Source organism: Chelonoidis abingdonii, chromosome 2 (genome assembly GCF_003597395.2).
Source record: "Chelonoidis abingdonii isolate Lonesome George chromosome 2, CheloAbing_2.0, whole genome shotgun sequence".
NCBI lineage: Eukaryota > Metazoa > Chordata > Testudines > Testudinidae > Chelonoidis > Chelonoidis abingdonii.
In genome coordinates, this window is record NC_133770.1 from 108,207,214 (window position 1) to 108,224,911 (window position 17,698).

General features: G+C 39.7%; 1 protein-coding gene across 1 annotated transcript in view; it reads left to right on the forward strand.

The window, feature by feature from the left end:
- ABCA13 (ATP binding cassette subfamily A member 13) overlaps window positions 1-17,698 on the forward strand; it is a 284,724-nt gene that overhangs the window by 71,434 nt on the left and 195,592 nt on the right. The window contains 7 exon segments of the mRNA XM_032792446.2: window positions 530-648; window positions 2,399-2,571; window positions 3,760-3,836; window positions 4,459-4,580; window positions 8,026-8,220; window positions 12,114-12,278; window positions 16,144-16,324. Coding sequence (XP_032648337.1) covers window positions 530-648; window positions 2,399-2,571; window positions 3,760-3,836; window positions 4,459-4,580; window positions 8,026-8,220; window positions 12,114-12,278; window positions 16,144-16,324 — 1,032 coding nt within the window.

The window sequence follows — 17,698 nt, forward strand, 5'->3', positions numbered from 1 at the left end:
TCAAGTTTTTTGTAAGCATCTCAGCAAAGGAGAGTTTTGAGGAGGGATTTGAAGGAGGATAATAAGATAGCTTTTCACAGATGTTTACAGGGAGCTTCTCTCAAGGCCTTGAAAGTGAAGACAAGCATCTTATATTAGATGTGACAGAGCTGGAGGAGTCACTGGAGGGCTTAAGTACACTTAAAACCTGTGACAGGCTCTTCGTCTTGCTCTCATGAAACCATCACTAAGTCCTCCTGCTCTGGTTCTGCATCAGGTCTGATCATCCTCGGGTATTGCTCAAAGCGGTGTAGGACCACCGGACAGTTGGTGTAAGGGTTACATGCCCTTTTCTCCCTTGTAACCTATGCGATGACTTTACTTCGAAATAATACTTAGCAGTTGTGCACTGCACAAGAGTTTCCTGCTCTTACTTTTAAAACGTCTTTCCTCACTCCTCACCCTTCTCAATGCCATCGGCATTTCTGATAGGGAATCGTGTTTAGGGTGATATTTTTCACTGATTCAACCTGTGTGTTTTCTCTTACAGACAACCCTACTCTCATCAGCAACCTTCTCTGTGCTTTTACAAGCTGTAAGGATGGCCTAACAAGGCATTTCCTCCTTTCTGCCATTGAAGGAATCAATTTGGTTCATGAGCAGTATCAGGTGTGATGGAGTTCTAATCCTGCCAATATCCTTTTGTCATGCTTTAAATGTCACACTGGAAAATTACTCCATAACTATTTTGCTTCTTTTTTTCCCTACTGCCTGAAAAATCAATCACTATGCTTGTGTATAATCAGGGTTTTTTTTTTTTTATGCCACACTTGATAATGATACCCAGAGGGAATCACATAATATATGCTGACAAGTGTTGAAAGCCATAAACAGAATAACTTGATTGCCATTGGGTACCAAACAGCAATTGGTATTTTTCTTGCTTTATTTTCCAGTATTGCAGGTGCTTTCACAGCACTGAAAATGTACAAGGACAAGGGTAAAATCCAAACAAAATACAAATCAATCCCCCAACCAGAAACATCTGGGCTAAAATAATATCCAGAGTACATATTAACTGTTCTCGCCAAGAGGGATTGATCTGTGTATCTACAACAGTTCTGAAATTTGGGAAAAGTCATAAACAGAAGACCAACAATTTAGCATTTAGAGCCCCGTTCTGTGCTCGATCTTGCTCCACTGAAATCTATGAGAGTTTTGGCATTGACTTCAACCAGAGGAGAACCAAATCATCAGAGACCACCAAAATATTAAATTTACCTTTTTACTAGAAAGTTCTCCTTTCCTCACTTTTGGCTCTCTGCTCTGATATTTTGCACTCAGAGCTCTTGTTGATGTAAGTGGAAGTTCTGAGTAGGTAAGGAGAGTAGACAGCTTTGAGAGCCATCTAGCAAATCTGAGCCCTGGGCTGCACCGGGGATGGGTGGGTGGGAAATCAATCTAAGTTACCCAACTTCAGCTACGTGAATAAGTTGACGTACTTAGATCAACTTACCGTTGTGTCTTCACCGTGAAGAGTCGACTGCTGCCGCTCCCCCATCAACTCCATCTGCTCCTCTCGCAGCGGTGGAGTACAGGAGTCAACGGGAGAGGGCTTGGGGGTCAATTAAGCACGTCTAGACTAGACGCGATAAATCGATCCCCACTGAATTGATCGCTACCCACCGATCTGGCAGATAGTATAGACCAGTGGTTCTCAAAGCTGGTCCGTGGCTTATTCAGGGAAATAGCCTGGTGGGCTGGGCTGGTTTGTTTATCTGCTGCATCCGCAGGTTCGGCTGATCGCGGCTCCCACTGGCCACGGTTCACCTCTCCAGGCCAATGGGAGCCCACGGGAAGCTGCACAGGCTGAGAGATGTCCTGGCCGCTCTTCCCACAGCTCCCGTTGACCTGGAGCAGTGAACAGCAGCCAGTAGGAGCCACAGTCGGCTGAACCTGAAGATGTGGCATGTAAACAAACCAGCTTGGCCCGCCAGGGGCTTTCCCTGAACAAGCGGAGGACCGGCTTTGAGAACCACTGATGTAGACATACTCTGAGAGTAGAATTTTGCCCAGAGACATGTATATCTTGATTTTTCCTTCTCTCTCCATCTCTATAACATCGTTCACCCACCTACACAAAGCACACATACAAAAGGCCAAAAAGAAATATTCTGGCTTGACAGAGAATAGTTAGATAAAAGGATAAACGGAGAGAACAGTACAAACGTCATCATGCAAGGGGGGCACACGTCTGCAGGTGTTTAATAAATCATTGCTATCTATCTCCATTTTGATTTTTGTTTATTTTTAAACAAAGTTTATCAGAAAGTACACAACATTTAACAGTTTAGGCCTGTTCTTTCAAGCAAATAAATACACAGCACATAAATTTAACTATGAATACCATCTTTTGCAGAATATTGAAACAATGTGGTCAGTTTCCAATGAAGGGGACTGTGGGAACCTTTTATATGTAAACAGGAAGATGTCCAGTACCTTGGAGAGCTTCCAGAGAGCATTAGAAAATATCACCTACAGCAGCTGTGAATGTCAACTCACCTTAGAGAATATCCAGAAACATATGCAAATGTAAAGCCTTTACTTTTCACTGCCATTTTGTTCTGCTGTGCATTATTTTTATTAGTCACAGTGATATAGTTTCATACATATTCATGAAAAGTTTGCACAATTACAGTATAACCTTTGCTCACCTAATATTTGGTTGACAATCTAAGGTCCTGGTTAATTGGAGATTGGTCAGATATCCGAACAGCAATATGTGCCACTGATCCATGATGATCAAAGTCCCTGTTCATCAAACAAAAAAAAAAGTTATTGTGTAGTCATTAGTGGTATCAACAATACTGCAACAATAGTTACTGACTTGACTCCTAACTGTCTTTTCTTTTACCTCTATCCTAGACAGTTCAAATAAGCATCCACATTTTTTGGGTTCTTCGCTAACCTCAGTTTTCCAAGCCCTGATCCTATGATGTGCTGAGCATCTTTTGCAATGTGCTAAATATTCAGATCAATTCAAGTTGAGAGTGCACAAAAACTCACAGGCATGCTTGACACCTCATAGAATTGAGCACTAAGTCATCTTAGATTGTTTTCTGTCCCTTATACAGTACTTCTATGCAGCCACCTGAGAGAGTAGCAAATACTGTTGTTAACTAAAGAGTAAATTAAATGTTACTGGAAACCTTGGAGATTCTTTAAAATGGTTGCCTATAGAAGGGTAACACTTATTACGTACTTTACTGTACTATCAGTTTCCATCCAGTAGACCACACATTTTCAAAACATACCTGAAAGACAGAAGTCCATTAGTGCCATTAAGAAGAATCTGTGGCCATAAGCTGCTGTCTCTCTGGACCATCGACTCATGCTGCCTATTTTTTTAGTCCATTTACTGAAAGTCATGGAGGTGAGAAACTGCTAGACCAGTGCTTTTTTCATCTGGTTTATTTTCAGACAGCTTAATAATGTAGAATCTCATGGATCATTTCCTCTCATAACTCACCCATGGGAAGGAGTATGATTATCCCTGCCCAGGCAGTGTGTGCACATAGTAGGAAGGCTTGCTGACCCACTCTCCATCTATAACAGCTCACATGTACAAGCACCAGGACTAATCTGGCCCTTAGAATTTACCTTTTGCTTAATTAATGTTACTTCAGTACTCCATGATAAGCCCTATACTTAATAAGCTTAATATATGGTAAAGCAAACTAGATGGAAATGGCTGCTTGTAAAACTATGTTGTCGTTTCAGGTTGGCTGGAAACTTAGAGGCACCTTTGTCAGGAAATCCAGTGGTAGCTTTTGTCAGTAACTTCAGTGTGCCAAATGGTGAGTACGTGGTTTCTTTACAGGAGCAAACATAAACTACAATGCTGTTTTGGAGATAACTGGTACCTTTGTTCATAAGGCACGAGAGAAAACATAACAAAGTAAAAAGAATGCTGCTTTGGGAAAGTACCAAGGTGACATTGTATTGGTGTCTTATGAGTAATTTGGGGTCTGTTCCTCCTCACTATCACCGTGACCCACCTGTTGCCACTGGGCCCAGGTCAGTATAGTTTCTATGGAAACTAGGCTACCAAGGGCTGCCCCAGTCACATGCTCTTGGAATCATTCTGAAAGGGGAGATCCAAACTGCAGAGCAAGAAGCCAGATTAAGTGATTGAAAACTGCCTTTGGTAATTTAAGGTGCCTTCTTCCCAAACCAGTTGTAGGGAATGGCTTATGCTTCAGTGCAGTAAACCTCCTGCCCCCCATCTCTGCCTGTGAACCAGGAATCCCTCCAATCCCTTAGGATTGGTAGGAAAGAGAATAGAATGCCTTGGAAACAGCACTCTGCCCTTTCATGCCCCCTCAGCATAGATCTGTGAGGAAATGGAGGGCTGCCTGGTGACCCCTAATTAAAGCAGTGTTGTGGGAAATCAGCAATCCATGTTTTCCTGCATTGCAGATGTAAAAATCAAAGACTGTGTGCAGAGTGTTCCTGAGCTGGCACGGGAACTTCGTTCCTCAGTCAACATTTCTGAAGAGACTATCAACACCCTCTTGGAAGCCAATTTCACACAGTCAAAGGTACGAGGCGAGAAGTGGGATGCTAAATTAACATGTTGACCTATAAAAATGCTTTCCAGCCTCTCTTAGCTGGTGTAGAAATGAACAATACTTGTTAGGTATGTGGGCCTCCTGTGTTTTCATTTTCTATTTTTTTTATATGGAAGATAGTTTTTGTTTGTGAAATTCAAAATAAAGCATTAAGAGACCAATGAGAAAACCCTGTGATACTAGCAACCAACCCCCTGAGGCATTGCAAAGTCTTTTGGAAATGTCAGGGTTTCATCTTCTTGGATAGTTAACTTCCTATTCTCTCCTACAATGGGCAAAAAATTTCAACTTTTACTTGATGGGATAGGGGCAGGACAGGGACAAATTCTGCTACTCTGAAATCTGGAAATAGGCACAGCTCCATTGGGTTAAGTGGAGTTACACCCATTTTTAGCTACAAAAAGTTATCCTTTTACCACCAGGAAATTCTGGAGAGCCATAAACACCATGGGGAAATTGTACTGCATCCCCCATAGCTCTCAGGTTTGTAGTGAGGAGAGTAGATCACTCTCTTGTGCTCCCTTAATGTGCTACTCTCCCCAAGTGCTCCATTGATGTGCTATTCCCCAAAGAGCTTTGATGTCATTATCTCTGTGTCCCATGACTATGACCGATTCCCTCTCTGAAGCTTGGAGTAGCATTAACTCTCCTTTGTCCAGTATGAATCATAAAGAGGGAAGATAACTAGAGGTGTCCTTTTCTCTGTGTCTGTGTGTGTTGGAAATGAATTGATATTTTGGTACTTGACTGAAACTGATCAGATCAATCAAGCAGCCACTGGATGTCACTGATGCTCCACAATCAGAGGAAGCTGCAGATTTTGTCCATAGAAAACTTGACTACTAGAATGACAGTTCTCAGTTTGAATTCTTTCACACAATAAGCTTAACTTTAATTATAGATGGCTTCTGTTCTTCTGTTCCTTTGTCAATGTTAATAATTGCCATTTATTTTACAAGTATAGTACATTGAAATAGTAAATATAATTATAGATATTGTATATTCAATAGTAAAATATCTTTAACAGTAACATTTTAATATAATATAAACTAAATTGAAAAGAATAGTCAAAATGAGCCATTTTGACTTTTTCCTGTTGAAACTTTTGTTGAAATGACACATTTCCCAGAATATATTATAATTTCAACGAAACAGCATTTTTCATCAATGATTTTTCAACAAGCTATACTTTGGGATCTGATTACTGAGGGACCACCTCCCTCCAAGTGTCCCTGTATGACACTACCATTGATACAATCAACAGAGATGCTCCAAGGACAGTTCCCTCCTTCTGAACAAGGAGTTTCATGCTCTGTGTTCAGCAAAGGCCTCTTGACCCTGGAACCCCTGTTCCTTCTCTGTCTCTCACAACCCTGGATTTGTTGTTCCTCTGAACTCGCTACAAGAGCTATCTTTTCTCCTTTACATTAGAGGAGGAGGGTGTCTGAGAGGTTTGGAGATGTGTCTGGGCTGGCAAGATTTGTGGTTGATCTATATTTGTGGAGGGATGAGTCATCTTCTGTACTACTGGATGGTACTATTCACTACTAAATTAAAGAAATGCATTTGTTTTTATTGTTTTCTTGTCCTATCCTCATGTTGCTGTATTTGTCTGTTCATATGATGTGTATTTTCTAAATATTTGTGTAAGCTCTCTTGGTCTTTATGTGTACCTACACTGAATCGTAAAACCAGATCTATGGCTCCAGGGTTTGTGCACTTGTTGTTTCGAAGCCCAAGCTTGAGTGTCCACACTGCATTGTAAACCTGGGTTTACAGTTGCTGGAGCTGGTCTCAGCCATCCTAATGTATCCTTACTGCACTATGCAGACCGCATGACTCAGGTCTGCTGCTTGAGCTGCATCTGCACTCCAAAATGACAGAGCTTGGACCCAAGTCACAGAGGCATTTGGACTCTGAATCCCCTGTCCCAAACAGGATCCTAGGACCTGGGTCCTAAGTGCTTGCTGACCCGAGTCACAGATTTGTATGTGAGTGGAAGGGGGACTTGGACTCAAGCCTGAGTCAAAACCCAGGCTTAGTGTGCTATGTAGACATGCATTACATAAACATAATTGTCAGACTGAGTCAGACCAATGGCCCATCTAGCCCAGTATCCTGTCTTCCAACAGTGGCCAGTGCCATATGCTTCAGAGAGAGTGAACAGAGCAGAGCAATTATGGAGTGGTCCAGTTCCAGCTTATGGCAGTTGGAGGGTTTGGGATGTGCACAGTATGGGGTTGTGTCCCTGACCATCTTGGCTAATAGCCATTGATGGACCAATCATGAACTTATCCAATTTTCTTTCAAATGCAGCCTTCACAACATCCCATTGCAGCAAGTTCCACAGGTTGACTGTGTGCTGAATGAAGAAGCCCTTCCTTATCTTTGTTTTAAACTTGCTACCTATTAATTTCATCAGGTGACTCCTAGTTCTTGTAATATATAAAGGAGTAAATAACACTTCCCTATTCACTTTCTTAATACCATTCATGATTTTTTAGAGCTTTATCATTTCCCCTCTGTCATCTCTTTTGTAAGTTGAACAGTCCCAATCTTTCTAATCTTTCTTCATATGGAAGCTGTTCCATACCCCTCACTATTTTCGTTGTCTTTCTCCACGCCTTTTTGAATTCTAATATATCTCTTTTTTGAGACGGGGCAACTAGAACGGTATGCAGTATTCAAGGTGTGAGCGAACCATGGATTTATATAGTAGCAGTATGGTATTTTCTGTTTTATTATCTGTCGCTTTCCTAATGATTCCTAAGGTTCTGTTAGCTTTCTTGATGGCCAGGGCACATTGAGTGGATGTTTTCAGAGAACTCACCAAAATGACTCCAAGATCTTTCATGTGTGGTACTGGCTAATTTACATCCCTTCATTTTGCATACAGAGTTGGGATTATTTTTTCCAATGTGCATTAATGTGCAACATTGAATTTTATCTGCCATTTTGTCTCCCAGTCACCCAGGTTAGTAAGATCCCTTTGTAACTCTTCATAGTCAGCTTTGGACTTAACGATCCTGAGTAATTTTGTGTCCCTGTTGTGGTTTTTAGGTGCTTCCACAAAAAAAAAGTATATATTTATGAAAGTTTTTCTATGAATTTTCAGTGTTGTAAGTGTGCCTGCCCAGATCAAGGAATGGTGCCTATTAACTGAATGATGAATATCTTTAGAAATGAAAATAAATAGTATTGAGAAATGCATTTTATCTGTTTAAATGCCCATATACTGTAGTATAAAGTGCAAGTATGTCATCTTAACCAATAAGTCACTCTGTCTTTCAGTTCTATTGGCAGCTATTATAAGTACAGTTATTTATGTTATGAGACACATATTTACAGTGTATTCTTATAAAAAAAAAGATACATTTCAGGCAGGATAAATTTTAATCCATGCACTTTACAACAGTTTCTCTACAGTGCCCTTGCAGTAGCTTTAGCTGGAAGATGTGACAAGGAAATGCTTAGTCTCTTTCTGACGCTTCCTGAAAATGGCAAAACTTCTCTGGCAGTGAAGGAACTTTGTTCTCTCCCAGCGCTGGACTTATATACCGTGATTGTACTGATTGCCCAGAACCTGAACTTGCGTAATATCATTTACAAGGTAAAAGGAGCAAGTACTTACTTCCTGAACTTTTTGGAGCTAGATGGATAAGTAACCCAATTACTGATCATAATTCTGCCCCATATATTTTGTTGTCCTAGATGTTTATCCCAGTAGAACCCAAACACTGCCCTTCATGAAGTTCCTGCATCCTCACTTAGCGTTGTGGAACCAGTAGATCTGCAGCAGGATATACTCCTGTATGTTAAGAGCCTGCTCCAGATTTCACTGAAGTCAATGGGAGTTCATTCCAGACCCTGAGGATGGATCCTGCCCTGCTGTTTGTGGGGTGGGGAAGGAAGATTTAGGGAGCTCCCTATGTTTTTTTCTCTCTTTTCTCACACCAATGCAAAAGAGGGTGGTAGGACTGAGATCTCAGGCTGGGTTTTCTCCCTAGTTTCATAGGCAACTCTGCTTCTGTGGCTCCTTATGAAGAGTTTGGGTTTAAACACAGAAATGGAAATCAGGGAATTCCAAGTTCTAATCCTGGACATGATTCATAACAGTTTAAGAATAGGGGTAAAGAACAGCTTGTTCTATTGATACTATGGAGTTAGTGTGGATATGCAAGTTTACCTGCTTGGAGGTTAGCCAAGATACCAGATCAGATACCCCCAATTATTGCAAAATGTGTCATGGAACTGTTAGATACCCCAGGGATCCAGAACTTGGTTTTTATCTCACCCAAAAGACAGCTCTATAATTAGCACTGCAGGATCTAGCAAAATGTTTGGGCAAGAGATTGGAGCTGATTTGTGGCTCAGGCTTGCTTGTTTAGCACTAACAAATAGAAGTTCCCAAACTGTGTTCTGATGGTTCTTGGAGAGCTGGCTGGTCAGACTGTTCTGACTCCTGTTTGTAATTGGATGAAGCTAAGAATGCATAAATCCTTTGCTAGTATTAGTCTTCTATGTGAGCAATTGCTGTAGCTGCCACAGGAGTGTTATTTGATTATGTTCTGTCTCCTGCATCGCCAATAAAATTGTCAGCTAAATGCTAATAACAGAAACTTTGGAGAGCCTTTAGGAGACTATAAAAACACACTCAATTTTCAGATCTTTGGCTGAGTCTGTAGTGCTGGAAGTTAGAATTAGTCCTTTTTTGACTTGTAAATTGAGCAAATCTCATGTGGCATCGTTTGAGAGAGAATAAATATGTAAACCCCAATACTACTTTTACCAAGTCACTTATCTAAGGCCACAGTGCACATGTAAGTATTTTATTGGCTTTGCTAGGCTTTGAAGCTTTATATTTTCCAAAGCCTCTGTTTTAGAAGTAAAAATGTTCTCTATGTTATGGAGTTTGTAACAGTAACTATGTGCATGGGCTGAATATAATCATTCTGGGGTGGGTTACACAAATACAGAGCCACCACCCTCAATGCATAACAGCACTGGGACAACTTTTTGTGCTGTACAAATATGGTGACTAAAAAGTTAAGTGAACATATCAAAATTCTTTTTTGCACCAAACTCTGTGATTGAGGACAGTAGGACCCAGAATCATCTGGGAGCAGTAAGATTGTACCATGGTCCAAATTTTCAAAAGCATCTAAGTCACTTAAAAGTCTAAGTTTTATGAGAACAGGGGCTCCAAAGCTCCAATGGGACTTAAGCTCCTAAGGGAATGTCGCACAGTGAGCCTGTGAGCTCAGGTTGACAAGACTTTGTCTTGTGAGGCTCATGCTAGTGCACCAAAAACAGTTGAGTAGATGTGGCTCAGGATAGAACTTGAGGTCTGAAGTCAAGGGAAGGTGGTGGGCTTCAGGATCTGAGCTGCAACTTAAAAGTGTTGTCTGCACAGCTATTTTTAGCACAGCAGCGTGAGCCTGAGTCTGTTGACCCGAGCTTGGAGGGTCACTGCTGTGGTTTGTGTAGTCATACCCAAAATCACTTGGGTGCTTTTGAAAATTTTTACTCCATATGCCTTTGATGTTACAATAGCTCATTTCTTTCAAGATAAGAATAGCATGGGTTGTGGTCTAATGTCTGCAACAGATGGTTCTCATGTGTAAGGATCATGTTAGTTCAGAGACAGACTGCGGGGTAACAATGTTGACTTGCACTTGTAGAGGAAACTGAGCTGGATACTTTTTTGTTGCTTTTGAGAGCTATGCCACAACCCAGAGGCAGCTCACTGTGGCACTCTGCCTCTTTAAGGCTGGGACTTCTGGGCTTGGAATCTTTTTGTTTCCCCTCACTCCATTATAGTTATATTATAGTGTTGCCATTGTACACAGCTTTCTGCATTATGAAGGGGGACCAAGCATTTGCTGCTGAAACTGAGTTGCCTCTGTGACTACCTTTGTGCATGGTTAACCAGAAACAAGTCTGGATTTATTGTTTTGAGATGACACGGTTATGAACAAAATTATCCTATATTGGGGGGGATATGTGGTGGCTAGTGTGCGTGCATTCTACTCCTTTGTGGTAGCTGATCTCCAGAATGAGAAAAGGCCAAACCTATTTCTGCTAGTTGAAGGGTATATACTTGAGCTCAAAATGAGAGAAACATTTGTTTTTGAAGCCAGAGGTCCTTGTTTCCGATGCCACACATGTATAGTTAAACTGATGACTATGACAACAGATTTGTAATAAACAGACCAGTCTCCTGAAAATGCCAGACTGAAGTGTTCCTAAAATGTATATATAATCAAGATGAGGAGAGGAGCTTTGAGTCGCTTCTTGAAAAATAGGCCAACCTGAACAAAACAGTGACTTTCCTAATGGCTCTTTCACTGAGCCTTGTTGATTTTAATAAATTCCTAGTACAGAGCTGCATTGTTCACTTGACTATTTCCATCAACTACTCCTCATTTGTTTATGGGAATTTTTCTGACTTAATTGGCTAATTGTTTTGATTGAATAAAACATGTTCCAGAATTTTTGTTATTTAAAGAACATATGCAAAAGAGGATGAAATCCAAAAAGCTGATAAACATACAGAGTGTAGATTTCCATAATAGAAAATGTACTAGTAAAATATGGGTGGAGGAAGGAAATAGGGAATGTAAAACAGTGGGAAAACATAATTTTTATTGTCTCCCTTGAACAGCTAACCTTATTAAAACAATTTTGCATTAACATAACATCAGAGTGACCTATACAAACATATCCCCCTCACACACATACCAAGATCTTCATTGGTAAAAGCAGAAGACAAATTGCATTTAGATCCAAATAAGAGATGAAATATATAAAACTGAGTATTCTAGCTGTGAGACAGTAATTATGAGGAAAGTTAAGGGAGGACTGGGAAGAACCTGCAGACTAGGAAATAACAATTCAACAGGTCTTTAAAACCTACTAAATTGGCATCTCAGCTAAGTGAATAGGTTGTGATTTTTTTTAAATGTTACATGTTAAACTTCTGTAATAAATTCACTGTGAAATCTTGGCCCCATTGAGGTCAATGAGAGTTCTTTAATTGGCATCAAAGGGGGCTAGAGTTTCACCTGGAATCAGCCCTGAGTAGGACAAGAGAGACAGAGCTGTGTATCTAGATAGCAGAAACATGCTCTGTATATTTCAATTTTAAACTTAAGGGATTCTAACAATAGAACACTTTTTATAATTGTTGTATGTCTCTCTCACCAACAGAATTTGGTCCAATAAAAAGGCATTACCTTACCCACCTTATCTCACTTTATTTAGACAAAGTGCAGAGTCTTTAGAAAATTGTGAGGAGACTGTGGTCTCTTTCATCATCAGTACCCATTCCTGCCACAGCCAGTGTGAGGGAAGCATTTGTGGGGGAGGGAGGGAAGTGTTTGCTAGAGCTTTTTAAGCAGTGCAAGAGAGGCTGAGGAATTTATAAACTCAATATTGTATGAATAGAGTAGATTTTATATTTTATATATATTAATTGAGTCTCATGCTTTTCTCTTCCTCAAGATCATGATACCCTCCGAGGTCAACAAGTTACTGAATGCCTTGTTGGAAGTAGTCATTAGCATCAGCTCCCTTTTAAAAAAAGGCCAACGTGTCCTTGAAAATCTTCCCATGTTCCTCCAAGCATTCAAGAGTGTTGATCTGCTTGACATCTCGGCATTTCAACAGGTGTGTGTGTGATCCTTCATCCATTAGCTGTATTTATAGTGCAAGTATAATCACTTTTTTTAGAGGGCTTCATTAAGGTCAGGTACTAAATAATGAAGAGGAACGTTGGGCAAAATCATAATGTATCCCATAGACTGTTGGGTGGTATTGCATAATTGGTGAGTTGAGCCTGTAATACTCAGGTCTTGGTACATTTGATGGTCTCTTTCATCACCAGTATCCATTCCTGTCACAGCCCAAGATTTTCCTGGTGATCCGAATACCGCTAGCTCTTCTTGTTACCTAATTGAGATCGCAACCTAAGCCGGTATGGCAACAGGCTGTTTATTAATAATCACATCTATTCTGTGTGTCATGGAGATAACAAGGCGCACACTACTAATGTTTATTTTATTTTTTAATTAAAAAGCCACTCCTTTAACCTTGGTCTTGCATGGTTTCTCCATCTGCTACTTTGTTATAATGAAAATGTTCACCTATTGTAAATCACATAACTCATTTCTCCAAATGTACTGTATGGGCAGTTGATAGATCCATAGTGTTGGGTCCTTGATTTTACCCAGTGACTAGTAATTGTCGCCTAGGTAGGAAGGAGGGTCTTGTGGTTAAGGCTCTCAACTCAGGACCACTGGTTTCAGTTCTTAGCTCTGCCATGTGTTTTCTTTGTGACCTTGACTATGACCCTTGAATCCCTCTCTACCTCAATTTCCTGTCTGTAAAGTAAGGATGATGATACATTTCAAACAGAGTGAAGAAGTAAGCTCTTTGTGGCAAGGACTCTGACCATGTGTATGTACAATGGCTAGTACAATGTTGGAGCTATTATAAAATAAATAATGCGTCATAATAAAGGACTCCCCTGTCTAAGGACCAGATTCTGCTACCCTTTCTCCCGCTGAGTAATACCTTATTGCAACAGGTTATCTCATCAATTTTGGTGGCATTACTTTCTGGAGTAAGGTGTTACTGAGAGTAAAGATGACAGCACCTGGCCTTAAAATTGCAAACTTTTAAAATGCCTCAGTGGTAGGGAATGCATACCTACATGTTACTACAGTATAATAGTCAACTCAAATCTCACTTAGAGAACAATATCCTTAGATAATGTAAATCAGTATTGCTCCATTTACTTCAGTAGTGGTATGAGCTTTTCCCATAAGACTCTAATTTGTATGACAAAGTTAAAAAATTGAAATGTTACTTAGACAGGCCTACCTGTTTGTCCTTTAAAGCTTTTCTTTTATTCAGAGCTTCCCTGGCTGTTTTATAGGTTTGGCTCTTCTAATGCACTGCTTTCCAGTAAGGCATTTGTCTATATATCTAACCTGATGACCTTTCACTCTTTTTGGCCTGGCTTCTCAGCTGGTATAAGTTATTGCAGCCTTCTTGAAGTAAATGGAGCTAAACTGATTTACATCAACTGAGGATATGGTCCTATTGTTTTTCACATCAACTCATCTGATTTACGGCAGGTTCAAGGCCTTCTCAACTGTGAATACAATATTATTTATTGGGCCAGCCCCCCAAAGTTGATGATTCAATAGAGTTAGTCTTTGAAAAATCTTATTTGATAAGACTCTGCAGAGAAGAATGCAACAGCAGAGGGGGCCACCTCATCACAGTTTTGCTCTCTCATTTGTGCTGCTTATATCATCCTGGACCGCAGCCCATCTCACCCTGAAGTTTTGTTTCTTTTCATATCTTCCAATTTCCTGATTACTTGTTCTAGCACAATCTTTATATTTTGCAGGTGTTTGTTTTTTTTTTAAAATGTTTCCCCTGGGAAATTTATGTCTGTATCTGCCATCGAGCCTCCCTCTAAACACCCAGGCAAAAAAAGAACAATTTAATTGTTTTAGCAATTCAGTGTCTACCTCTTTTGTCAATAAATTACCCATGTGATTTCTCAAAGGCCCTTCTGTCTACATTACTGACCTTTTGTTCCTTTATGTACCAGGAAAAAAGTTGTTTATCTTAATCTTCCATTCATTCTCAGGCTTTGTAGGCTCTGCTACTTTATAGCATGAGCCCTTTTACCCTTGAATATTTTGTTCACTTCTCAGCTCATCCACGTTGGCCGAGTTTGTAGCCTCTGGTAATGGCAGATATAACCCTGGGGCATATCCTGAGACACTTTCCATTTCTCCTGTGTTGCCTTCCTGCTAGATTTTTACTATAGTGATTGTAATACTGAGCTGCTTTCTGTTCTAAAGTGCACTGGGGAAATATTTTGTAATGGATAATTTATTTGAGAAAAATCACTTTTTTTTGTTGGTGAACTGATCATGATTTTTGCAAGTTTATTTGCAGATTAAAATCATTCACTGAATCATTTCTGTATGTCACTCACAAACAGTTCGTTCTGAGTGTTCAGGATTTTAAATGCAAAGTATTTTGATTGGGTCCTCAGGTGATTAAATGGTTAGTATATTTCTGTTCCCTGATTGGGTGAGCTTAGAACAAGATTCCAATGCAGAGGGTCATGATATGAATTCCTAATTCTTCGCCTTTGTTTATTCTGCAATATATAAAATTTCTTTCAGCGAATGTTCATGCCAGCAAATTCTTTTGAGCACTATGGATGAAAGTGCTATATAAGAGCTAGTGAGTACTAAGTTTTTAACTAGTACTCATTACGCTTCCTCTAGATCAGCAAACATGCTTTTTTCACTTTGTTGATTGACATATTTAATTTGAAAAGTTTTGAAAGGTACAGCCTCCAAGTGGACCATAACCTATTACATTCTTAAAGTGAAGTTCTGCTTTGAAGATTGACTTTGTAAAAATGATATAATCATGTTTCACACTTACTGTGTCCCAGTGATTTCAATATTAAACATGTTCAGTTTATCAGATTAATTTTTTTTCCCCCAACTGCTAGTCTTGGAAACTCAACCTGAGATCTGAAAATCCAGATAAGTTCTTTCTGACATGGGTATCTTCAATAGAGGTAAATTTCAGACGGGCCAAATGCTTGTTTTAGTTACACCTTTGCAGCCCAAATGTCATCCAATTATGTTCTCAGTTCTAATTATGCAATCATATAGCCTTCAGTGGGATTGCACAATTGTGAGCACATAATTTGAAAACTGCAATTGCACAGGTAGGCTGCTACTGGAACTTGGTTAACAACAAGTTGAAGTGCATAAGCAGTCCGATCAGTCTCCCAGAACAGCATCTGTTCTACAGCACTGATGACAATAAAAATCTATCTTTCTTCAAGAAAGAGAGATGATTTGATTCAAAATATACATACACCAGAAGTAGATCTAATAAGAACATACCATTTTATACAATCATTTTTCAAAGTACAACTGCATTTTAATATTTTGAACAAAGTACAACTGTTTCTTTGTAGCAGGCCCATTTTCACGGCAGACATGTAAAAAGATTCTTATTTTTGTTGTTGTTGCTATCTTTATAATGTGTGACAGTAGAGTAATGCAGTCTATCCCACTGCTGTTTTTGTTGAGGGAAGCAGAGTGTATGAAACATGACAAGATAATCCAGAGGTCTGCAATCTGATGGTTCTGATATTTCCATTCTTTTTCTGCCCAGTCAAGCCATGAAAATATGACATTTTTGAAAGGTTAAAGTAGTATGTTATATTACCGTCTTTCACAGAGTATTCTGGCCATTAAAGTGGCGATATCTTTCTCTGATAAAGGTGGACATGAGAACAGAAAAGAACACAACATGCATCCATTCTTGTAGACAATCTGAAAACTGTCATTTTGTTGACTTCCTTGGATGCAGTAATGGGGAAGAACATCTGAATTACTACTGCATCTGTGAAAGTTATGACTGGATCATTCAGGGTAACTGTTGTAATTGGGATTCCATTCCTTAGTAATTGTTGTTCTAGTTCCTACAGGATGGGAAATCAAGAAGTTCCATTGTTGGATCCCTTCAGTCTATAATCAGGGCAGTCTGTAAAGAAGAATCCTCTTTCTTCAGCAATACCAACATGTTCATTGACATGCCCAAGATCACTGAGCTCTTGGAAGATGATGATATGGCAAAATACAGCATTCCCAAAGACTCAAGTAAGAGAAACGTCAATCACAAGTTGCATATATACATACTCACATTCAGAGTTTGCCATGCATTCTAAACCTTTTCCACTTAAATAGAAATGTTGATCTATTAACTGGCATTTCAGCTAGCTGACATTGCAATCCTGAACACAAGGAATGATTGATGAAAGGTTTTATTACACAGAAATGATTCTGGAGACAAGTGACAAGCAATTCAAGTTATTTTGTATTCTTGCATATAATAGCAATAAATATGACTCCCCTGTCTCAGATAGGTCATATATATTGGAAGTTTATTAAACGTTCAAAATTAAATACATTATTAGATACAAAGTTGCAAATTTATAGTTATATGCTTTTATTTTGTGAACTTGGTGTTATGGTGTTTTATGATAAAAAAATCCTTAAGCTTCTGAATACAACCAGGGAAGAATACCTTTTGTCTTTTCTTGTAGTTGAATTGCTGGCTACCATTAGAGTTAATGTACCAAGTTGTCTGCACCCTGCTATTATTCTTATATCGTGTGTGTGAGACTGCTTTCTAGATCTATCACACACCAATGACTCATTAAAATTAATTTTGGTGATCTTCCAGGAAAGGAATTGTGACTCAGAGAGGCATGATTCCATTGTTGCTCCTTGGAGAAAGGGTGGCAGTGATGTGAAAAATATCTGCTTCTGGCTCTATGACTAGCAGATTGCAACATCTTATCTGGGCTCAGCTGTCCAAGCTGGCACACTGAACATGGAGCTAGAGCTCTTCCCAAGTCCTGCCACCTACACAGGCAGGGAGTACCAGTCACATAGTCTCTGCTTGTCCTTCTACTAGTAGTGGAGTTGCAGAGATGCTGCAAATGGATTGTGTGTGGGTCCTTACCCCACCTGCCCACTTCCCCCCGCCTTATAAATCTCAGTGGCCCTGGCTTCCAGTCCTGTGTGCTCACTACTGAACTTGCCTTATAGTCTTATAGTCCCACAACTGGACAACACTTTCATAGAAGTCCTAGTCTAAAGATTAGCTACAGTGCTCTGTATGCTCATCATACTATCACTGTGGCCTGACCAGCTTGGAGCCCTTGTTAATTTTTCTCCAGTTACAGATCTTGTTTAGAAGGGACTACTTTCTTAAAGGGAGATTGTGGAGGAATGATCGGGATAAAGGACTGGGTTCTAGAAACTCCTTGGTTACAATCCTGGCTCTAACACTCACTCTTTGGTTTTGGGCAGGTCACTTGACATTTGTAATTCAGTCCCCCTTTGTAAAATGTAAATAATAATACTCGTTTCCCTCATAGAGGTGGTGTAACTAGAGCTGGGTGAAATTTTTGTTACAATTTTTTGGCAGGTACTGAAACCATTTGTGAATTCAGGTCAAATACAACA